This window comes from Anopheles ziemanni, chromosome 3, assembly GCF_943734765.1.
Source record: "Anopheles ziemanni chromosome 3, idAnoZiCoDA_A2_x.2, whole genome shotgun sequence".
Lineage (NCBI taxonomy): Eukaryota > Metazoa > Arthropoda > Insecta > Diptera > Culicidae > Anopheles > Anopheles ziemanni.
The window spans coordinates 11,099,250-11,118,551 of NC_080706.1; the positions used below are offsets into that span (position 1 = coordinate 11,099,250).

General features: G+C 44.3%; 7 protein-coding genes across 7 annotated transcripts; 4 read left to right on the forward strand and 3 right to left on the reverse strand.

Moving 5' to 3' along the window:
- Window positions 1-3,841: 3,841 nt before the first annotated feature.
- On the reverse strand, window positions 3,842-4,357 carry LOC131288268 (ER membrane protein complex subunit 6). The gene is made up of 2 exons (XM_058317388.1): window positions 4,219-4,357; window positions 3,842-4,157 (listed from the first exon to the last, which is right to left on the reverse strand). The coding sequence occupies exons 1-2, from the start codon at window positions 4,355-4,357 to the stop codon at window positions 3,949-3,951; spliced, it is 348 nt and encodes a 115-aa protein (XP_058173371.1). The 3' UTR covers window positions 3,842-3,948.
- Window positions 4,358-4,772: 415 nt separating this feature from the next.
- LOC131288780 (WD repeat-containing protein 91) lies at window positions 4,773-6,488 on the forward strand. The gene is made up of 3 exons (XM_058317955.1): window positions 4,773-5,029; window positions 5,111-5,251; window positions 5,333-6,488. Exons 1-3 carry the CDS (start codon window positions 4,786-4,788, stop codon window positions 5,944-5,946), a joined length of 999 nt encoding a protein of 332 aa, XP_058173938.1. The 5' UTR covers window positions 4,773-4,785; the 3' UTR covers window positions 5,947-6,488.
- On the reverse strand, window positions 6,071-8,051 carry LOC131288781 (annexin B10-like). The gene is made up of 4 exons (XM_058317956.1): window positions 8,034-8,051; window positions 7,720-7,896; window positions 6,912-7,625; window positions 6,071-6,438 (listed from the first exon to the last, which is right to left on the reverse strand). The coding sequence occupies exons 1-4, from the start codon at window positions 8,049-8,051 to the stop codon at window positions 6,382-6,384; spliced, it is 966 nt and encodes a 321-aa protein (XP_058173939.1). The 3' UTR covers window positions 6,071-6,381.
- Window positions 8,052-9,503: 1,452 nt separating this feature from the next.
- On the forward strand, window positions 9,504-10,901 carry LOC131289926 (annexin B10-like). The gene is made up of 4 exons (XM_058319274.1): window positions 9,504-9,521; window positions 9,613-9,789; window positions 9,873-10,586; window positions 10,686-10,901. Exons 1-4 carry the CDS (start codon window positions 9,504-9,506, stop codon window positions 10,740-10,742), a joined length of 966 nt encoding a protein of 321 aa, XP_058175257.1. The 3' UTR covers window positions 10,743-10,901.
- A 2,632-nt stretch (window positions 10,902-13,533) lies between these two features.
- On the forward strand, window positions 13,534-15,314 carry LOC131289820 (annexin B10-like). Its single transcript, XM_058319153.1, has 3 exons — window positions 13,534-13,551; window positions 13,895-14,785; window positions 14,963-15,314. Exons 1-3 carry the CDS (start codon window positions 13,534-13,536, stop codon window positions 15,017-15,019), a joined length of 966 nt encoding a protein of 321 aa, XP_058175136.1. The 3' UTR covers window positions 15,020-15,314.
- A 415-nt stretch (window positions 15,315-15,729) lies between these two features.
- Window positions 15,730-16,483, reverse strand: LOC131284052 (large ribosomal subunit protein mL40-like). The gene is made up of 3 exons (XM_058312907.1): window positions 16,458-16,483; window positions 16,154-16,402; window positions 15,730-16,086 (listed from the first exon to the last, which is right to left on the reverse strand). Exons 1-3 carry the CDS (start codon window positions 16,481-16,483, stop codon window positions 15,774-15,776), a joined length of 588 nt encoding a protein of 195 aa, XP_058168890.1. The 3' UTR covers window positions 15,730-15,773.
- A 285-nt stretch (window positions 16,484-16,768) lies between these two features.
- Window positions 16,769-18,512, forward strand: LOC131286508 (ferrochelatase, mitochondrial). The gene is made up of 3 exons (XM_058315469.1): window positions 16,769-16,832; window positions 16,917-17,064; window positions 17,160-18,512. The coding sequence occupies exons 1-3, from the start codon at window positions 16,784-16,786 to the stop codon at window positions 18,121-18,123; spliced, it is 1,161 nt and encodes a 386-aa protein (XP_058171452.1). The 5' UTR covers window positions 16,769-16,783; the 3' UTR covers window positions 18,124-18,512.
- Window positions 18,513-19,302: the final 790 nt, after the last annotated feature.

Sequence of the window (19,302 nt, forward strand, 5' to 3'; positions counted from 1 at the left end):
TTATCCGTTCCACCGCATTAACAAGATGGCGTCAGCGGTAAAGAACTAATTTCATTTCTTACTTCGCGACTTCGCTCAACACCTTTCTGCACGCCACCATATCCTCGACCAATCTACCCTCCTTCTTCACTCTATGGAACGTGCAAAAAACATTCATCCAAAATTATTATCGTTTTGCTAACAAGGGTTCCCCCGAAAAGCTGCCGACGCCATCCTGTTTTTCTGCTCCTTCGCGACGGCGCACCATCATCCCCCATGGAGACGCTAACACTGTCGATGCCGACGAAGAGGACGACGAGGGGGCTCACGGTGACGATGGTGATGATGGCGACTGCGATGTAAATTGAAATGAAAATGAAACCGTACAACTGTGACGCCCCCGACATAGAGTTATGTATTGTTTGGGCGAATTGTGAGCTGTACTGTGTGTTACTGGCTATTCTTTGGTACAGTGGATGCCAAACGACAGTAACATTACTCGTATGTAAAATTTATTCGCGAAGAAGGTTAACAGACATTAAACGAGAGAACTTTCCTTTTTATGTACTCTTATCTTAGCATGTTATCCTCCGAGTGAATCAAATGTTAGATACAGATTGTAAAAAGATTAAAATAAACATCGTAGCTTTAGTCAACAAAGCTATTTTTAGTTGACAATATAAACAAGTTTCATTATTAACTGTTTAGCAATAGTTTTGCTGACGAATGACTTTCGAACGAACTCCATTCTGCAAACAAAAATGCAAAGAAAAATAAAACAAGAAATGGTAAAATTAGAGCTAACTGTACTTGTCTTGACCAGAGGCAAACCGTGTGAACCCGGCCCGCTACACGTGGCATCCCTTTTTCGTTATGCCATACTTTATTTCTTTCGACGCAAATCCCCAACCGTTGGCGCTTCCGTTTTAGCGTGCTACCAACTCTCGGAACGTCTGTTCGCTATTTCTTCGAATCTCGCTCACTCATAAAAGCCGACAAATGGATACACAGGCCGTTGGTTGGAGTTTTTTCTTGCCGCCATTTCTCCATGGTGCACCACCCCATGGGGTTTTCCTCTCACCCTGCGCACAACGCGTATCCTTCCATCGGAAATCCGTGATGAATGAAGGGAGCAAAACACGACCGGAACCGGGTAAATTACCGGACGGTATCGATTGTTGAAGCCCCACAAGCGGGCACACGATTTCATGGGAGGTTAGTTTTAGTTTGTTCTTCTTCTTCTTCTACTTCTTTGTTTGTTCGTTTTGGTTTGTTTTATACTATTCTAACCACGAATGAAAAGTTACAAAGTACTACCACGACGAGCTAGTTGTCGTTATTTTCAATGTAAGTGTAGACGGATTTGCCATAAATTCACATAAAGATGTGGATTATACTAATCAAAAGGAGTACATACACTAATTATATTACTGTCTCATTTCACTTTCCCTGAGGCTCCACTAAATTTAACATAAACAGATATGTCCTATATCCGATATTCTCCGAAGTTCTCAACTATGAACTCGCTAGCAACCAAGAGGATACCGTAGGTAAATTAAACCTTATCAACCTAACGACCACATGGAAGTTGAATTTCATCGTCCTGCCGCTTGGCAAAAGTTCTTATGTTTCATTTCACCAAATACAATCTCACTAAAATAACAACACGTTTCTATTCCGTTTCCTGTAACCCTAACCCATTCCAATCGCCAGAAGAGTTCCCAGGGAGCGTGAACCCCATCGGGAAAGTCTGACGCAGTTGGAAAAACGGAAACCGATCCGCGATCAGCCGACCGATCAGAACAAGTGACTGACGTGCCGGTGACGTCTGTGCTGGCCGCCGGAACACGGCTGATATCGATACTTTTAACTGGTGCGGCAGTTCCGATGCAGGAAGGTTTGGTTTTGTTTTTCCAACTGCCAGCAGTGGACGTTATTCTAGGACAATAGGTGTGGGGATTTATTATTCCCCCGATTTTTCTTTGTATGTGACAACAGACCAATCATCCAACCATTTAAAATGAGGACATCCTTCTGGGTAACAAATTGCTTGACCGATGAAATTTTTAGAGCTTTAGTTAATAGATTGATAATATAGAACTCCTGCAAAACTTTGTGATACATTAAAAAAAAACTCTCTCTACCTTGTAACAACTTCATAGTCAATAATCCCATCCCACCGCTTTTTTGTAAAAGGAAAGAAACACCCAAAAATCACATCAACCCTCCGTAACGCATGGATGGCGTTGAAAGACCTTCGGCACAGTAAAAGTACTTTGATCATTGGATAAAATACTCCTCACATTTTGCTGCAGTCCCAATGTGTTTTATTCATAACGCCCACTTTTCACACACCCTTGAAAGACCCGGAAAAACTTTTACTTTGCACATTACCCGTCAAGAGGGTTCATTGTATTTGTTACTTTAATTCCCTTCCGTTTAATCATTTGTTTACACAGTGCCAATTGGGTATCCAGTGTACACCGAGGGACATATTGTTCCGGTCTGGGAGAAAAGCCTCAACGCGTTGCGGTTTTCCCTCCCGGTTTGTTGGTGCCGGTGATGCAAGCATATACGGTGGGTTGGAAAATTGTGGCGGGGTGAGGAAGTGAAAAGTGATTTAATCAATCAAACCAAACGTTGACGTGCGCTGGTGGGGTGCGCTGCGGTCGGTCGTTTTTAGAAAAAAGGACAAGATAGTCCTGCAACCCGTTTCCCCTCGTGGAAGCCTCATCTTTTGCCTCGTTCATGCCATTGTTTTGCGCAACGTACCTGTGCTAGGATGGTGGTTAGGACGGCTTATCTTCCCTCGTAACCCGTGGTCATGATGCGGCTGCTAGACCGGAAACACGTGCTTCCTGTGATGAAAATAATAGCGATTAGCTCGGCGTGAGGATGACTATGATGATGCGACCACGGCGATGTAATGATACAGATCTAGTAAAGTCAGTAGATACTCGAAAGCAAAATGAGGCAAACGGCACCAAACCGAGTTCCGAGATAAAGCGGTAACGGTAACGTTCTACGAATGGTGTCTTGTGGCGTCTTACTCAAGTGTCGTTCGGATGGGAAATGTAAATAATACTGTCGAGAAGCGGCACGCCGGAGATAATCGTCGTTTGATGCTACTGGTGATGACAACGATGATAAGTTAATTTGATTCTAATCACTGTTATTTAATATTCACACACAGCTCGAAAGTGTAATAACTGTCGCACGCGGAAATGGAAATGTTGTCATGGGAATTTTATACTTCAAATTGCATTGTAATGTATGAATTATTAATCCTTGAATCAAGCATTAAATTTTTCCAAACAATTTCAATACGTAATAATCAGCTAGATATTTTGTGCAAGTAAACTTCAAGAAGCAACTTAAATTCAAAACCACGTTCATTGATGGGCTTGCTGCTAAATTGTTTTATTCATTCATTGTAACACATTTTTGTTAAAAATTTAACAAAAGATAATTTTTATCTAAAAGCATTCTTTTTTCTTCAAGGCAAAATGGAAACGGAAATTATATCACAATAGCAGTGATTATACTAAGCGTAAAAAAATGCATTTACGTAATTTTTTGTATGTAGTATGTGTTTTAACTGCGTATGTTTCATTATCTTTATTCATTTATTTTTTACAATCAATTCTAATGAAAATTTTGATGCCATAGTATAGTTTTATAACTTTTTCCAGTTGCACCTGAACAGTGTGTTTAACATAACAAATAAATGTTAATCCATCAACATCCCGCGGTTTTTTTTCCAAACCAGACCCAAACAGTTTCGGAATTAAGCCGGTGGGTAAACACAGGTGAACAGCATCACTCCCCTCATTGATGAATCAAAACACAGGCTTTTCACCTTGACAAATATTGGTATGTATTTGGAAAGAAATAATTTATACAGCAAAGCATTATTACCCTAGTCTCGTTTCTGCTAAACTAGTTGCACTTTGCCCTCCGTTTGTGATATCAGTACACGTGCACCATACCGTACAGGAACGTCCAGAACAGCACGTAGGTGCACAATCCGCTCAGGAAGCCGTGTGTGAGCAGACTTTTCCGGCTGATGAAATACTTTTCCCAATTTGAGCCCGACTTCAGCAGTAGCATTTGCCATAGACACAACACCGCCAGCACGTAGAACAGGAATCCCAGAATGCCGGTTAGTCCGAGAACGCCTGCAAACAATATTTCGAAGTTAAAGGAGGATGTACTTTTATCACGAGATGATCCACCTACCAGCGGTGCTTCCTGAAAGAGCAGCCATCGACGTCCTGCAATACTCGACGGCAGATGCATTGTTCCTGATCGCAGTGTCGCTGTAAGCGATCACCTCTCCGGATTTGGTTTCCCTAGTTTTCACCCTTGTCGTCGACATTATTTCTGTAATAAAATCTCACCGAACCGCAAATTAAATTGTATTCCACTGCTCCACAATGTTTTGATCAGCATGACATGCAACTGACAGCAAACAAGGCTGCTAGAAAGATAAGCACTGACAGCATAAACGTCGAGGTTCAGAGTAGTGATCAAAAATCCGACCCCATCCGAGAATCGCTCCATGCACTAAATATGCGACTAGTAATCTCCTAAGCAATTTTCATCAAGAATCTTTATTTATAAGTTTTCAAAAACAATGGCAAAGAAGTGAATTGGTTTACCTAATTGAGATCGGATCCGGAATCAAGTTATCTCATTTCTCAGCGCTAATCGATACACCTTGGTCGCACCTCGAGCAGCTGATTGGAGTCAAAATTTTGCTGAAAATAACAATAACAAAGCAAAAACTTTCTTTCCTCGTCAACAATGGCACACATCCAGTACGTGGACGGTTTAATTCGAGAATATATCCTTTTCCGTGGGTTTTCCAACACGCTAAAAGCGTTCGATAGTGAGCTAAAGAGTGATAAAGATAAAAGTTTTCGTGTGGACAAAGTTATCGAGCAAATACTGCTGCTGATACACAATCACGACCTGCAGGGGTTGCGCGAGCTGTGGGCCCATTTAAATAATCACCTGTTCCGTAATTTGGAGCACCATTTCGCCACCGGTGGGTGAAACGGTACATGTACCGTGCGCGTGGTGGGCGGGAAGCGTGAAGCAATTGAACTATTTTCATTTCCATTTACAGCTGTTAATAAGCTGGAGCAATCTGTACTGAAGTTTTACCTCATCGTCGCCTATACTTCGAATAAGACGGATAAAATAACAGAGTTCTTCACCAAACTTTCATCGGAGTTGGTAAACCAAAGCGAATGGAAAGAGTGGTTCTGTAAGTGTTTAACAACAAATTCATTCGGAGCTTCTGATTGGTTTTTTTTTCCATAACATTCCATCTTTCTTTGTGTTGCAGTTTTCCCGTTTTGCAAAAACCCAGAAGAACATGCAGCATTTGCCGTCTGCTTTAGTAAGCAATGGCAGGACACTTTGCTCATTTCACTGCACAACTTCCTATCGACTATCTATCAATGTATGCCGCAGCCAATCATCGCAAAGGCCGAATCTGAGGGATGTCTAATAAAGAAACTGCAGGAAGAAAATGCTCTACTGCGAAGCAAATTGAGCACCATTCAGCAACAGCAATTGCAGCAGCAGTATCTGCAGACGGCTGGTCCCGGAAGTCATCACTCGCGGCTCAGTGCTTCATCGGGCGGAGATCAACGGCTCACGGCGGACGGTCGAATTCGGTACTCGTCGCGGCCATCGTCAAGCATGCTTTCGCTGAACGATCTGCAACCGTTCGGCATTCCTCCACCCACCCACATCGTGGATGATTTCTACATTATCGCACAGGAGTCGAACAGTATGGGGAACGCGGCTGAGGGACAGGCCAGGGGTTTGAAGTCGCTGATAAGAAACATAGGATCCGGTGGAAGCCCCGTGCTCGGGCGACGTGAGGCCGTGCTAGAACGAAACAAAAAACGTTCCGGCAGTGTAGGAAGTCGCGGTAATTGGATTCATAGTTGAGCACGGGATAGCTCAATCCCGTTTTGACAAAGGTACATTTCCATATACTTTAACTCATATATACTCATAGCGTATGTAAGGTTTTACCAAAAAGGTTTTTTTTAAGAATATTATAGGCATTGAACACACTTTTACGTTCACTTAAATGCTTTATTTCCAATCGTTGTGCATTAAAATACTGGTTTAAAACGCAGCCCAAGGCAAACTGAAGAAGGCTAGAACATCAAATGCGCGTTCGCTAAAAGGCCACTTCCGATCGTCGCTCGTGAAAATTTTTGTTTTCATGTCAGACCGATAGCAAGTATTTTTCTTTTTCATGCAATCATGCTCTGTCTAACGTATCAGCGTTTTACGGGTCAGTTAATATCATTGGCTTCTCATACTGTGTGTGAATATAAGGAATTCTTATCAAATACTTTCTTTTTGACGAATAAATTAGGCACCACCGATCAATGCGCACAGGGCACGCTTGTAATCTCCGGAGCATTCATTCTGAAAAGAAATAGGTAGAAAGCAAAACAGAATCATTTTAATTGGTCGTACTTTTTTTGTTGGTAAATATTCGTGATTAAAGGAGATTTTGTGGCGTGAATCGAACATTGTTATTGCATTTTTTTTTTGGGATTAGTATGGTGCGCTAGTTGCTTGCATTCAATGCTTCTGCACGTATTATTTTTATGGGGTAAAAAGAACCAGGTAGAAAAGGCAGAAACACTGAGCAGTGCCGTGCGTGTTGGCAGATGCTTATGATTATGATTACCTCCTATCGGTGGATCATCGGGTGTTACCGTTTCCAATGAGCCGGACACCAAACGTGTGTGAGGTAAACATAATGGGAAAGAACAGAACGTACACACAATTTTAATCTATCAGGTGGTTGGTAAATGGGCGGGCAGTGGAAGGCAGTTGCTACAGCAGGACAACAGAGATGGGACACGATGGTCACAAGCCGCCAAATGACTTACCCGTACTGCGCTCAGCAGCGTTTTGTTGTACATCTGCTCGTACTCGTCCTTGACGTTCTGAAGATCGATCTCCGAGCGCGAGATGATGATACGGATCAGCTTTGCGTCGTCCGTGCCCATGCCATCCATAGCCTTGTGGAGTCGTTTGGCGAAGAAATGTGGTGCCATCTGGACGCACTCTACGATGGCACTGAGCGCTTCATACAGCTCACCGCTCAATTCGTGTTTCATCGCTTGTTCAATCGTTTGACCGGAAAGTTTCTTGTACTCGTCAAACACGATCTCCAGCTGATCGAAGCTACAGTGCGCCAGGAGTTTGTAGAACACCTCCTCGTCTGTACCGAGCTTGCCTTCTCCCGCATTGTACAGTTGGTTCGCCTGCTCGACGGCTAGGTTCGCGTCAACGGTTCCTTGCGGATCGCGAGCCCCAACGATGATCATCGTCAGTAGGCGCCGGAAGCTTCCGGACGTTTCACTGCACAAATGCTCCGCCAGAGGGCGACCATACATATCCTCGTAGCAATCGACGATCTTCTTTACCTCCTCGTTCGTTTGCGGCGCAAGCACTTCGATCAGCGTATCCTCATCCGTCCCGATGCCGTCCATCGCCTTGTGCATCTGCTTGCACAGATACTTCTCCGGCGGCATCATCAAACCGACGATAACGTCTTCAAACTTACCGCCGAGCTCGGATTTCAAGTCCTCGATTAAATCCTACGACGCAAACAGTAGATTACAACAAACCAAGCGTGAGTCATCATGTAAACGCATCGTCAAGGCCACCGCCGCCGCCGCCGCTCCTACTCACCCGACCAAGTTCGCTTGTATATTGTTCCATAATTTGCTGACGTTGGGCGTTGCTGCGAGCGCAAAGAATGTCAATGATGGCCTGCTCATCCGTTCCAAAGCCTTTCATCGCCGCCCGTAACGCATTGGCGTCCGCGGAAGCGTCGAATTCCTCCGCCGGAACAACCGTTGGGACGGGCTAGTTAGTGAATGGAATTGTAAATGAGCTTTCGTCAATATACCGTTGGAATGCGAGAAAATCGATAAAGATAGATCGTGTGTATTTGGCTGGTTTAAAGGAAAAAATGTAACTTCTTCGCTCTTTTTCGTACTTACCGTGTAATACCAGGACATCTTTGAGGTTTGGAAGGATATAGCACTACACAAACAAAGTTGATTATGGTCTTTATCCAAAGAATAAGTCAGAATAGTTTGAGCGCAAACTAACCACGTTAGCGTCTTCCCGTGTCTGAACGATTAATGAACAGTGCTCCGCGTGTAACAAAAATGGCAGCTTGATTCATTCGGTCTCTCTCCCCAGATCACTATGGATTTAATCGTGGCGCGTAAAAAAATAAAAAATTGGCATGATTCTTTTTAAATGTTCACTACTGAGGTAGTTTAATGTTTTTGCAACTATTATTTTAACTATTAAAATTTTCAAAAAACTCATGAATATCCACATCGTTTTTGTTACACATTCGGGGACTATGATAAAACTTAAATCAAGACTTACGGAGCATGTCAACCATCGAATGAGAAAAATTGATAAAATAATTGTGTCTTCTATGTGCGACCAACAACCAACGATATCTCAACCAATTATGAAACGATAGTCCCCAGCTATGTGATTGGTCAAAAAGTAAATGGTTCTTATCATTCCGATTTCCATGCTCCTCCTTCTATCAATCGTGTCGGCTTATCAATAACATAACGCAAACACAGGATCAACCGATAAACATTTCCAAACCCAAGAGACATTTTTTCATGACCATGACCGAAAGTTCGGAACGGGCAAGACCGGTTTGTAGTAAATCATGTCTCATACAAATAAGTTATAATAGCAATTGAGCATAAAACAAACCTCTAGTTTATTTTATCTTACTTTCCAACCATTAGTAATACCTCGTGGTTATTAAAGAATTGATAATACGCTTATGCCCTTGTTAGAAGAGGATTTTTATTGTCATCTTTGCTCAGAATTTGATTGTCAAAATATGCTCTTGTAGGTCGTGTGACAAAAAAATTCTGCACGCTCGTTCAATAACGCAAAGTTCTAACAAATAGCTTTTGCAAAGAAGTCAGATATGCTAGGTTCCGTTTTTGAGGTCGAAGCCAAACGCGATTTGACAGTAAAAGTCTGCCCGGTTGACAGAAATTGACATTGTTGCTGGTACTATGTAGTTCCAGCAAGAGTCCCAGCAAGCTGCCATGGAAAAACTTGCTGGTACTACATGACAGCTGCAAAAAATTTGAATTTTTGTCAACCGGGTGGGCAAAGATGACCTTTGACCAGTCTCAATGTGACAAGATGAGACAAAGTGAGAGTATAATAGTGATCTTTCACGTTGTACAGAATGAGAACATTTGTAGGTTGGGATGAACGACGGTTTCGGTGGTCGCGACAAGTTTCTTCTTATTCGTCGTTCTCTTTCCTTCTTATTCTACTTTTCCTCTTCTTATTCAGATTGTGAATCTTCGTTGTCAGTTTGCGAGTTGCAGTCAAAGCGGTAGCGTCGTAGTAAATTTATCCAATTGCTCTCTACTTTTCTGCTGGTGCTCCTTTTCCTTAAAGAGCTCTTAACAATGTCGTGGTATTACACAGTAAGTAATATCTATATGAAATATATTTATGTTGTCTTTTTGCCGAATATCAAGTCCTTTTTTCATTCATTCAACAATTTCCCTTCCGTAGCCTGTACCGACTGTGGAGCCGGTGGAAGATTTCGATCCATCCGCGGATGCAAATGCTCTCCGCAAAGCGATGAAGGGCTTCGGCACCGACGAAAAAGCAATTATCGATATTCTGTGTGCGCGATCTAATGAACAACGCCAGGTGATCGCCGCTACGTTCAAGCGCGAACTGGGACGGGTGAGTCGTCTGGAATTGAGGATGCTGGAGCATGGAAAACTGAAGTATCGGGAGATTTTTATTTTTAACTTTCCCCATTCTAGGAGTTGATCGACGATCTGAAGTCGGAGTTGGGCGGAAAGTTTGAAGATGTCATCCTCGCGTTGATGCTTCCTCCGCCGGCTTATCTCTCCAAGCAGCTGCACAAGGCGATGGACGGTATCGGTACGGACGAGAAGGCTATCATTGAAATCCTTGCTCCACAAACCAATGACGAGGTCAAGGAAATTGTCGCTTGTTATGAGGAGATGTACGGTCGGCCGCTGGCCGAACATTTGTGCAGTGAAACGTCCGGAAGCTTCCGGCGCCTACTGACGATGATCGTCGTAGGAGCTCGTGACCCACAAGGCACGGTCGATCCGGATCTGGCCGTCGAGCAGGCGAAACAGCTGTACGACGCCGGCGAAGGTAAACTCGGTACCGACGAGGCTGTGTTTTATAAGATCCTCGCCCATGCCTCCTACGATCAGCTGGAGATCGTGTTCGATGAGTATAAAAGTCTGTCGGGACGCACTATCGAGCAAGCACTGAAGGCAGAACTCAGTGGCGAACTGTACGATGCGCTAAGTGCCATCGTCGAGTGTGTCCAGATGGCACCGCACTTTTTCGCCAAACGGCTGCACAAGGCAATGGACGGCCTTGGCACCGACGATGCGACACTGATCCGGATCATCGTGTCGCGCTCGGAGATTGATTTGCAGAACATTAAGGATGAGTTTGAGCAGATGTACGACAAAACCCTCACCAGTGCCGTAAAGGTAAGTTCCGAGAGAATTGAAATGGAATGGAATGATGCGCATAAAAATGCAAAATTATACATTACGAAGTATTTTAATCTTATTTTGATCTTTTCACAGAGCGAAACATCCGGCGACTACAAACGTGCACTTTGCGCTTTGATTGGAGAGGCATAAACGGATATGGCAGGCCAACGAAATGACGGAAGAGAACAAGTGTGCATTTTACAGCGTATTACTACATGATAAGCTCATGCCAAGCATGCTTTTGAATCTCTGGTATTGTGTTTCTGACTCTTATAACTTTTTCAATGGAGCAAATTAAAGCATATTTTACATCAAGCATCGCTGATTCTTAGTTTATTGATGACTATATTCTTCGGGGGGTTTTATTAATATATATAACGGACTAGAACCGTCGGTCGACTAGTGCCGTAAACAGAATGTTGCGCCATAACGACCGGTCCGGTGCTGCAGATCTGCAACTCGAGACACCGTTCCTCCGCAAGTTTGCCTCGACCTGGTCAAGCCATCGTACTCGCTGCGCCCCTCTCCTCCTCGTGCCTGTTGAGTCCTTTTCGATAACCTCCCTAGCTGGATCGCTAACAGGCCTCCACGTTATATGCCCAAACCTTCTCAGTCTCCCGATTTTCACCAGAACACCAATCGGGGGATCACCTAGCAGCTCGTACAGCTCATAATGCCACCATCTTCTCCAAGCGCCGTCCGCGTCCCGTACTCCGCCGAAGATCGAACGTAGCACCTTGCGTTCAAAAACGCCCGTAGAGCACAACGGGCCTTATAAGAGTCCGGTAGAGCGTCAGTTTTGTTCGACTGGAATTCGACCAGATCGCAGCCGCTTATTATACTACAAAAGGTGCGATTTCCAGCGAGGACGCGCCTCCGAATTTCCAAGGATGTGTCAGAGTCACATGTGACTTGGTATCCAAGCTATAGGAAGGAACCCACCTTCTCCAGTGTGTCGCCTTCCATGGTGATACAGGGGGGTTTAATGCTTATATACTTATACCTACGCGAATAATGTAAATTGAATAGAATTGAAGGGATAAACATTCGTGACTACACGCGAATTTGTGGTTTGTTGCTGCCTGTATTAATGATCTCTCATCTACTACTTTTGGCGCCATTTAGTCGCACCCTACATCTGCGTGAATGAATCGATATTTGTTGTTGTTGTCTGTTTCAAATAGTAAAAAAGTTGTAGCAAAAATCGATGCGTCGGCGTTGGTAGTAAGACATTAAATTTCACCACCGGGCGTGTTTTATTTTACTTTGACCGAATGGGTGCGGTCAGAAACGTAAATCGCTAGCTTCCACTCGCACTGCGTGACTATTATCATAACAGAAATATGTTTTGTAATGCGAAGGTGATAGATGATGAAAGGGAAATTTCTCCGTTTTTTTCTATACCTAAACCAATCGTGAAAGCAATTCAGTTCTGAAACCTAATTGATTATTAACGAGTCCTGCACTTTACGTTAGACGAAAAATGTGTTCCTTTCAAAATTCTGGTACTCTCGAATGTAGTTTTAAATTTGTTGAGCATAAGCAGCAGTTCTGTTCTATATCAGTATTTGTAGTAGTTACGAAATAGTTTTCCTCCACCAATCGTATGACTCATCTTGTGAATGATCTTAAAAAACGTAATAACCGTTGGCTCTGTGCAATGTGGTGTTTCCAACCGCTCCACATGTTTCCCTCGCTGGACACACGTAATCGAGTTCAACATAAAGCGGAAGGCGAAGTTTAAAGCTATTCTCCACCATTCTCAGGCAAATATGTTAATAATGAAAATATTTAAAACACAACAGGTTCCATCCCATAAACCGGTTTTGGGCGACAAATTTGGCTACCCTAATGCTCAGCATCGTTTCGAACCGTCTCGTTACCGGTGGGTACATTTTTCGGAAAAACAAACCTATTTGTGTGTTGATGAGCTATAAATCGTCCTAACGCCACATACAGAAAATCCGTAGAAAATCCGCAACATCGTGTTGAGGAAACAAACAGAAGAGTATGTTCGAAACCGACGGAAGTAATGACGTGTACACTACGTGTACGCTATACCATCGTTCGGACAAACAAAATTCTTGGAAAAGGAAATTTTTTTCCATTTTTTCTTGCCTCAACCAATCCTGGAAGCAATTCAGTTCTGAAGCCTAATTGATTATAGTTTTCCTCCACCAATCGTATGACTCATCTTGTGAATGATCTTAAAAAAAGTAATGACCGTTGGTTCTGTGCCTATATTAGCAATGTGATCTTTCCAACCGCTCCACATGTCTCCCTCGTTGGGCACAAGTAATTGGGATCAACATAAAGCGGAAGGCAAAGTTTAAAGCTATACTCCAACATTTCCAAGCCAATATTTTAATAAAGAAAATATTTTAAACACAACAGGTTCCATCATATAAACCGTTTTTGAGCGACAATTTTGGCTAATCTAATGCGCAGCATCGTTTCAAACCGTCTCGTTACCGGTGGGTACATTTTTCGGAAAAACCAACATATTTGTTTGTTGATGAGTTATAAATCGTCCTAACGCCACATACAGAAAATCCGCAACATCGTGTTGAGGAAACAAGCAGAAAAATTCGAAACCGACGGAAGTAATGACGTTGTACACTACACTATCGTCATCGTTACAACCCTTACCATCCGGAGCGCGACCGCCATACCATCGTACAGACATAAACTGTGCACATTTTGTTTACGGCTGGCAGTCGATTCAGAGACATCAGCCGAGAAAGATCAAGTTTGCGAATAGTAGCGAGTGGTGCTTGGAGGACACGTCACGGTCAACTACTCATCTAGCAGGCGCCGCAGTGTATTCAACTGACGTACATTAGCACAGTTCATTAGAATTCAGAAGTGATTCATTAAGTAGTTCCCGCTTTTGTGCCCGTTTTACTGACCGACGTTAGAAAGTTTCGTTTTGCTATCAGCAATGTCTTGGTACTATACGGTGAGTTTGGTTTCTATTTTTAGAGAACGTGATCTAAAACACAATCGCAGTAGAAAGTCTGTGTTCAAAAAAATATTGTGGATCGGCGAATTCTAGAAAACTTATTGCAGTGAATATGATCGCAGTGAGCTTCTGTTTTTACGGATGTTAACGAGGCACTGTGTGCATATCAAATAAGCTACGTTTGTAGCCAAACGGTATCACGTTTCACTGTGTAAACATTTTCCTCCTTATTGCATCGAGCTGTGATAATTACCATCGGTTATTTCTAGCTATCCAGACGTAGCACCTACCGTTTTCTCCTTTCTTATTTGCTTTTCCAATTTTTCTCTTGCCCAAACAGCCCGTACCGACCGTGGTTCCCGCGGCAGATTTCAACCCGTCGGCAGATGCGGCCGCCCTGAGGAAAGCGATGAAGGGTTTCGGCACCGATGAGCAAGCAATCATCGATATTCTGTGCGCACGATCGAATGCCCAGCGACAGGAGATTGCGGCCGCGTTCAGTCGCGACCTTGGCCGCGATCTGGTGAAGGATCTCAAGTCGGAGCTCAGTGGCAAGTTCGAGGACGTGATCATTGGGCTGATGCAGCCCCCGTTGAACTACCTGTGCCAGCAGCTGTACAAGGCGATGGATGGAATCGGTACGGACGAGAAAGCACTGATTGAGATACTGTGCTCGCAGAACAACGAGACAATGCATGAGATTGCGCGCCTTTATGAGCAGCTGTACAGCCGGCCCCTTGCCGAGCACGTCTGCACTGAAACGTCGGGCAACTTCCGGCGACTGCTGACGATGATCATTACCGGCAGCCGTGAGGCGCCCGGAACCGTCAATCCAGAGCTGGCCGTGCAGCAAGCGAAACAGTTGTACGACGCCGGCGAGGGTCGCTTCGGTACGGACGAGTCGGCGTTCTACAAAATATTGACACACGCTTCCTTCGACCAGCTGGAGTACATATTTGAGGAGTACAAAAAGTTGACCGGCCGTACAATCGAACAGGCACTGAAGAACGAGCTGAGTGGTGACTTGTATAACGCCCTCAGGGCGATCGTTGAATGCGTCCAGATGGCGCCACACTTTTTTGCCGGGAAGCTGTTCAAATCCATGGACGGCATGGGCACGGACGATAAGACACTTATTCGCATCATCGTTAGTCGCTCGGAGATAGATCTGCAGAATATCAAAGATGAATATGAGCAGATGTACAACAAGACACTCCTCAGTGCCGTTCAGGTAAGCTTTCTCATTGTAGCGGTTGTTCCTTCCTCACTTCCTTCCGTTAAACATTTGCTCTCTTCCCTGTGCCCCTCCTTACACAAATTGTTAATTCGTCATTCATCCATATAAGTAGTTATAGCGATTACACAACAAATGCCTAACTTATTTTTCCTCTCTTTTCTATCATTGCAGAGCGATACTTCTGGGGATTACAAAAAAGCTCTCTGCGCCATCATTGGAAAGGCATAAGCGGTTATCATCGAATATCGTTTTACGCTACTGCACCATTTACAAAGGCTTATCGTCGATTTTAAAAACCTATAACTGCACCCGAGACTACCGAATCTCATGAGTCGCCAGTTATTGCACCCGCGCCTTGCCTCAGGAACAATAACAGCGACAGCAAAGGACACATTCTACTAATTTTAATGGAAACGAAACCTCACTTAGCAGCATACGGTTTTATGCTGTGTCCAAACACAAGTGCCAATGTATTTAATCCAATGAGAAACGTGCGATGCAGATTCTCAGTTTCATGACAATTTCTGCCTGTATCACACGTTTTTTTCGAAACTGTATTCGGTTTATCAATACTTATGAATAAACTGCGCCATATTATGCGCAAATAAAGACAACATGTTCAAACGATGTTTTGCGGTTCCGAAATTCTCTGTTGCTCGATGCAATCAACTGCAATACTGAAACTATTGTTGTCCGCCAAACCGAGGGATCTAATTTCTGGCGATAAGCACAATCATACTCGAAAAGCGTTGTTTATTACATTTTATTTATTACTCAATCTCCCACCAACTATGCAGACCTTAGTGGGGTGTACTTGATCAGTCCACATTAATGAATGATCAAAATAATATGACTCGATACTATAATCCAGCGAAAGCTATAATGCTTTCTTCACTCGGACCAAACGTGCCGACTAAAGGACTTGCTACACTGTTTCCAATCACGCATTTTGTCCTCAGTTGCGATTCGTAAAATCGCAATGTTACTCCCATTTTTTCGACACGTCAATGTATTCGCCATCCGGTTGCTCGTAGTTTTTGATTGGAGGTGTTGCCACTGGTCCCTCCGCACCAAAAGGGACCAACGCCGGATCAGGTTGGATGGCTTGTTGGTACAACCCTTCGGACTCTAGCTTCAATTCATTTAATGCCTTCGTCTGGGCGGCCATAATCCGGTCGAACAGTTGATAGTCTGCTAGTTTCTCCTGCATCTTGAACTTGGCCCATTGCTTCTCCAGCAATGCGCGACCCTCGATAAGCTCTGGCGTTAGACTAGGCTTGGCACGCCTTCGTTTCCTGCGGAATAATGTATGCGAATGTCAGTGACACCGGTAGAAATGCTACTCAGTACCTTCGATTTTACCCTTGCTCATCGATAAGTTCCATCGGCGTTTCCAGCTCCTCGATTGGCTTCAGCTGACGGGCATTCTTTTCCAAGCGTCTGATTTGTTTTTCCAGCCGTTTTCTTTTGCGCTCTTCTCGTTGTTTGATGATTTGTGGGTCGAGCTTTTTCTTCTTTTTCAATGGTTCTGCACAGAGTGCCGGGGTGCACCGGAAAAGCAGACCGCTGCTGCTATGAAACGTTCTGGCATGCCCCAGCAGTGATGAGAATCTGTAAAACTGCATCGTTTAGCATTCGATCGTTACCAGCAGAAGGTTTTACTTACCGGCCTAAAACAGGAATGTTCCACATGATTTTAAGAAAAATGCAGAACCATATGAAATAGAAATAAACAGCTAGTATTTAACGCACTACTCAATGCATGCACTGGCGGACAGAAGTTTCATAATCAAACCTCAAATAAACACCAGAAACGACGAAAATAATACATGTTTGACAGCAACCGGCTGTCATTTGACGTATTTTTTTAAAGCTCGCACAGACGAGTGTTGGTATTCGACGGGTGCACAACAAACGTTACGTCTCGCTGTTTGTCGGGAATTGGTAGTAATTATCGAGTGAAAGTGCCGCGTGCTAGATATTAAAAAAAAAATGCATTCGTTTTTGAGAAAAGTTATTTCCCCAACCACTGCCAACCACGGTACGTACGTGTTTGGAGTTAATTAAATGTTATGTTTTGTCAATTACATTGGGGTTTTATCTTTAACTCGCATTGTTTACGCAGGTCTTCAACAGTTCCGTACTGTGGCGACGAAACCACGTACGGCGGTGGTAATGCTGAACATGGGAGGACCGCAGAACACCGATCAAGTACACGATTACTTGCTCAACATTATGACTGACCGCGACATGATCCAGCTGCCGGTTCAAAGGTGAGGGCGGTGATTTTAAATTCCAGAAGGAATTGCACCACAATTTCGCAATAGAAAGTTCTCGATGAGGTGTACCATTCTCTTTTTTAATGCAGCAAACTCGGCCCGTGGATTGCGAAGCGACGTACACCAGAGGTACAGAAGAAGTATTCGGAAATCGGCGGCGGGTCGCCGATCCTCAAGTGGACCAATCTACAGGGCGAACTGATGTGTAAGCAGCTGGATAAGCTTTCACCAGAAACTGCCCCCCACAAGCACTACGTAGCCTTCCGGTACGTCAACCCACTGACGGAGGACACGTTCCGAGAGGTGGAACGCGACCAGCCGGAGCGAGTCGTGCTGTTCTCGCAGTATCCGCAGTACAGCTGTGCGACATCCGGTTCGAGTTTCAATGCTATCTACACACACTACAAGGATAACCCCTCGAAAGGGCTAGCAAATGCACGCTGGAGCATGATTGATCGCTGGGGTACGCATCCACTGCTGGCGAAAACGTTTGCCGACAACATCCGCAAGGAACTGGAAAAGTTCCCCCAAGAGAAGCGGAAAGAGGTTGTGCTACTCTTCTCCGCCCATTCGCTGCCCCTGCGGGCAGTCAACAGGGGCGATGCGTACCCGTCGGAGGTGGGTGCAACGGTGCAGAACGTCATGGCCGAGCTAGGTTGGGCGCAACCGTACTGCCTGGTTTGGCAGTCGAAGGTTGGCCCACTGCCCTGGCTGGAACCGTTCACCGAGGACGCCATCAAAGGCTACATTAAGCAGGGTAAGAAGAATTTCATCCTCGTACCAATTGCATTTGTAAACGAGCACATCGAGACACTACACGAGCTTGACATTGAGTACTGCCAGGAGCTGGCACACGAGGTCGGGGCGGAAAAAATTGGCCGAGCGGCCGCCCCCAATGATCACCCGCTGTTCATCGAGGCACTCGCCGATGTGGTGCAGAAGCATTTAGCCAGTGGGGTCACCGTGGGACCAAAATTCCTGTTGCGCTGTCCGGCATGTGTGAACTCAAAGTGTTCGGCCAGCAAACGGTGGTACAACGAATTGTGCAATTGAATTAACATGCATAGACACATTAGATGCAGCCTGGGGCTGATAATGAGCTATTAAGCAACCAATAAAATAAAAAATCTCCACTGCAGGGCAACGGAACATGGGTTGTTATCTACAAATGAATTTAGTTGGCATTATCACATCACGTAGCTGGAAGGTAGATGCACGCAACAGTTGGCGCAAGACTTCGTTGCGAACGGACAAGATTATTGGCCAACGTCGAGTGTACCAGATTAGTGATGTATTATCAACGGTTTGAAGAGCACCTTTCTGACGGTGCAGCATTTAATTAGAGTTTTTGAATATATAACATTTTTATTTGGATGGAATGATGATTGATTTTGTTGGCGTTGGTACACTTTTGTGCAATAAGAAGCTCTAAGATACAATAAACGTTTTGATTACTCAGTAATATTTGTTCTTCACTTCATTAGTTACTATTTACAGAGGGCACGTTATTGCAGATTTCCTGCAGATCTGTGGGAAGCTGATAATTCATCTTCAAAATTCTTGTTTCAATTAAAAAAATTGCAGTAGTCTAGAAATATATTTGAAATACACGTCCTAAACACGGTAATATTATGTAGTGGTAGTACTACGATCACGTTTTAGGAACAAAAAACAAAGTATAAACGCTCGTAAATATTCAACATGCGAAAACGTAGTAGCCTTTCCCATTTTCAAGAGAGAACTATCGAACTGAAGCGTGAAAAAACGTGTTACTAACGCTCGCAGCGACCGTTTCCTCCGGCCAACATATCGAGGACATTCGATTGTTTCCGTCTGTATCCTTTTTTCCAATCATATGTTTGCTCCCATAGTATTTCTCGTTCTCTCCCTTACGTCCTCTTAATTTCTCGCCTGCCGATCTCACACGCTCACTGTCCGTTCTGCACGCCGTGCAATCGCTCTCGAGTTCGGAAAAGCTTCTGTGTTTCGCTCACCAAGGACGAGAAAAATCAACACTGCTCGCCCGCGCTCACTGAGTTGGGGAGTCCGTGTGAAAATTGCCATTACAAATTTTGCACTCCATCGTCCAGGTTCGTAGCCGTCGCAAGGGTCGTTGTGACCGTTTGGGTTTCGGGGGTTTTTCTTTTCCGACAGGCAGAGAAAAGGAATCCGACACGGGCACGGAAGTGAAAATGCACCGCCAGGCGGATGCAGTGCACGGTTGGTCATCGC